At 40.5% G+C, this 3058-nt stretch overlaps 1 protein-coding gene across 1 annotated transcript; it reads right to left on the bottom strand.

The window, feature by feature from the left end:
- Positions 1-218: 218 nt before the first annotated feature.
- LOC106812457 lies at positions 219-1552 on the bottom strand. The gene is made up of 5 exons (XM_014816342.1): positions 1523-1552; positions 1439-1487; positions 1126-1228; positions 583-702; positions 219-285 (listed from the first exon to the last, which is right to left on the bottom strand). The coding sequence occupies exons 1-5, from the start codon at positions 1550-1552 to the stop codon at positions 219-221; spliced, it is 369 nt and encodes a 122-aa protein (XP_014671828.1).
- Between the last annotated feature and the right edge of the window lie 1506 nt (positions 1553-3058).

Below are 3058 nucleotides of genomic sequence, written 5' to 3'. Positions count from 1 at the left end.
AGTCACGTTTGTTTTCTAAACTATTCGTTTCATCAAGTGATCGTTTTGATCAACTGAGAATGCGGGTGAAGAATTCTAGGCTGGAAGGCTCGTTATTCTTGCACATTAACTTGAATTTCGCTTTATGATCATTCGCTATCAAAATGGAGAGAAAGGACTGAGCTAGTTATCGCTGAAATGCAGTCCAGGTACAACCTCGTTAATGAAAATATTTGAGTCTAACGAGTCTTGACGTTACATTCAGAGTTCGCCGATCTAAGCCCAGCATTGACATATTTCACGTCGCTGAAGTACATGCATTTGATTTATTAGAAGTGTTCGGATGCAAACGGAAGCAAATTAGAAAATCGGTTGGTCGAAATTGGTTATAATGATTAAAACAATCATTATAAATAGGGGGGGGGGCAAAGAATGATCGATCAATATTATGCAATGGTGATTGTAATAACGCCGGATTCTTATTTCTAAACGTACATTATACATCGTGGGAGAGAATGCGTGCATGGGTATATTATAATCGCCTCTAAATATTTAGCTGTAACGCGAGCTCCGTAGCGGCTCCAGCTGCCGTGATTGACTCACCTATTGTCAAGCGACACGTAATAATCTGGCTCAAACTCTTTTAATTTCTTCTGAAGGAACAGCCGCTTGTTAACAAGAGGAGGTACGAAGTAGCAGGAAATGCACACGCATAGAGCAATCCTGCAGCAGAGAAATAAGGACGCAGTCGCACGTTTTACTGATAGAAACAATATGATCTTAAAACAACCTGGTTGAGAAAAACGCTTCGCTCTAACGAGTCTCGACGTTACAATCAGAGCGTTCGGCGATATCATAGTAACATGCTAGGCTCAATGTTTCCTTGATAAAACTGCTATCATCAGACCTGAAGCCACCAAAAGTACGGTTGCGTATCCTCTCATCAATTTTAGTCTTATGCGATATTTTCCAACAACCCTTAACAATTAGTCGATCATGTATCTGGTAGCTTCACTTATTATAGATAAATAAAAACGTAAAAAATGGTATCAGAAGTCTGTATTGTAATCAGGAACGCAAATTCTGCCACACATGATACGCATTCGCTACCCTTAAACCACTACCGCCTACAATAAAGGCACTCACAAGAAAGGCAAGGTGGTATCCGAGAAAGACGTACGGAGATTTTCTTCCAGCAAGTAGACTAGAAAGCTGAGGAAAAAGCTAACAGCTTGCGCCACTAGATACCCTGAAAGAAGCCAAGAGACGGTATAGATGAAGCTGGTTAAATACACGCACACGTTCCTACATTTGTAGGTACGTACATCATATATATATTTCGTGTGTTCGATGTAAACGAGTGACAATCGACGTTATATATATATATATATATATGCAAATAAGTGATCAATATTTCAATAGTTTATGACTGCAAATCAACAGGTGGAAGTACATTTACCAATGAATAAGTATGCTGCCTGGTAACCTGGAAACCTGGATGCTCGTGCCTGTAAATAATGATCATGCGATAACTGATAACTACGCTCTGAACATTGGGTATGTCTGGTTGCATAGACGGTCACTATAAAAACTAAAGCAATTGTCAAAACGCGATTATGGCAGTAAGCCACTCATAACCAGTTTACTCAGGAGGGCTCCAAGTCAATGTACACAATGTGCGATTACCCGTTGATACCTACCAAAAGATGGTGAGCCTGAGGATCATAGTAGCTTGGTAGAAAATCCCAGTTGCCTCTAAAAGCGTTGAGCAAATCGCGTCTGCAACGGGAAATGGTTTCCACTTGCGAGCTTTGCCAGAAAGATGTCGCCTTTGACGTTGCCAGCACACTTTACACACACAGACAGACACCTTACAGACATTACCATTCACGCTGCGGGTAATCTAAAAATTCACACGCCATTACACGTATTAAGTCATAATAGTTATTCTGGGATAATACCAATGGATTTGTGAGGATACTACACTTTAAATGTCAGTAATAATTAATGATACTACACAATAAGAGACAATGTAGGCCGACGGTTTCTCTGTAACTCATCTGTATTCCCATTTTTTATGACGCAATAAACGCACTCCGTTGGTGCAGAGCGTCGCGGTTAGACTCGATGATGTAAGCTATATAACCTAAGCAACTAGTGCATGTGCACGTTACATGTGTCGTCGGGAAAGGAGGTGACTTTGCAGTGTGCCTACCGGTAGAAGGCGACAGTGGCCATGATGCTGTAAGAGATGATGAGGGTGGCAAGCGCAGCGGAAATGTACCAGCATATCTTTACTGCTGACTTCATATCAGAATCCTCTATGTTCTCCGTTACTGTCCCCGCGCTAAAGAAAACCAAGATGGACGTCTGGAAAAAAGAACAAGTGCGGTAAATAGGAAACAGCACGCGTGTGCCCGTGATAGCTGCGTGCTCGCGACCGCCTGATCTCAGACAAATGCCTCCTGAATTGCTCACCCAATAGACGATGAGGAAAGACAGCAGCATCGACGCTATCATTCGAGTTGAATACTTGAAGCCTGGATGACTGCGGTACAGGTAGATGTTCTTGTATATCTCCAACCAGAAACTATCGGGGTCCGTCGAGCTAGAAGGTGGAACACGCAAGGTTTAAGATCAGAGGCTTAATTCTGCAAATTATTTTATTGCGACATCGTCTCGGTTGAATGTGTTATGCTCGGTAAACGTGGAATAAACAATTATCACATACACCCATTATATCATTTGAAGAAATATTAATAGAGAATCTATTACCACACTTATTAGAGGGGGGAACGGCGGGAGGGTACATTCCCACTTTCCCAGCAAAAAAACACCCCATATCCCAGTTCCCAGTAAAATAAAATCCCAATTCCCAGTTCCCAGAAAATTATGTAGACATGTTTCAGAAAATTCAGTAGTTTAGGTTTTCAAACACTACATAAATACTAATATTTACATACTATTATTTATCTGGGGTCTACATAAATCTTCTGGCTTTGTCCATATACATTATAACCATTATTTCATGTGTATTTAAAATTATTTTTATTTTATTTTATTAAATATTAAATTTATT

This window comes from Priapulus caudatus, unplaced genomic scaffold, assembly GCF_000485595.1.
Source record: "Priapulus caudatus unplaced genomic scaffold, Priapulus_caudatus-5.0.1 Scaffold651, whole genome shotgun sequence".
NCBI lineage: Eukaryota > Metazoa > Priapulida > Priapulimorpha > Priapulimorphida > Priapulidae > Priapulus > Priapulus caudatus.
The sequence above is the reverse complement of the archived record's forward strand: the minus strand, read 5'-3'. Positions and strand labels throughout refer to the sequence as shown.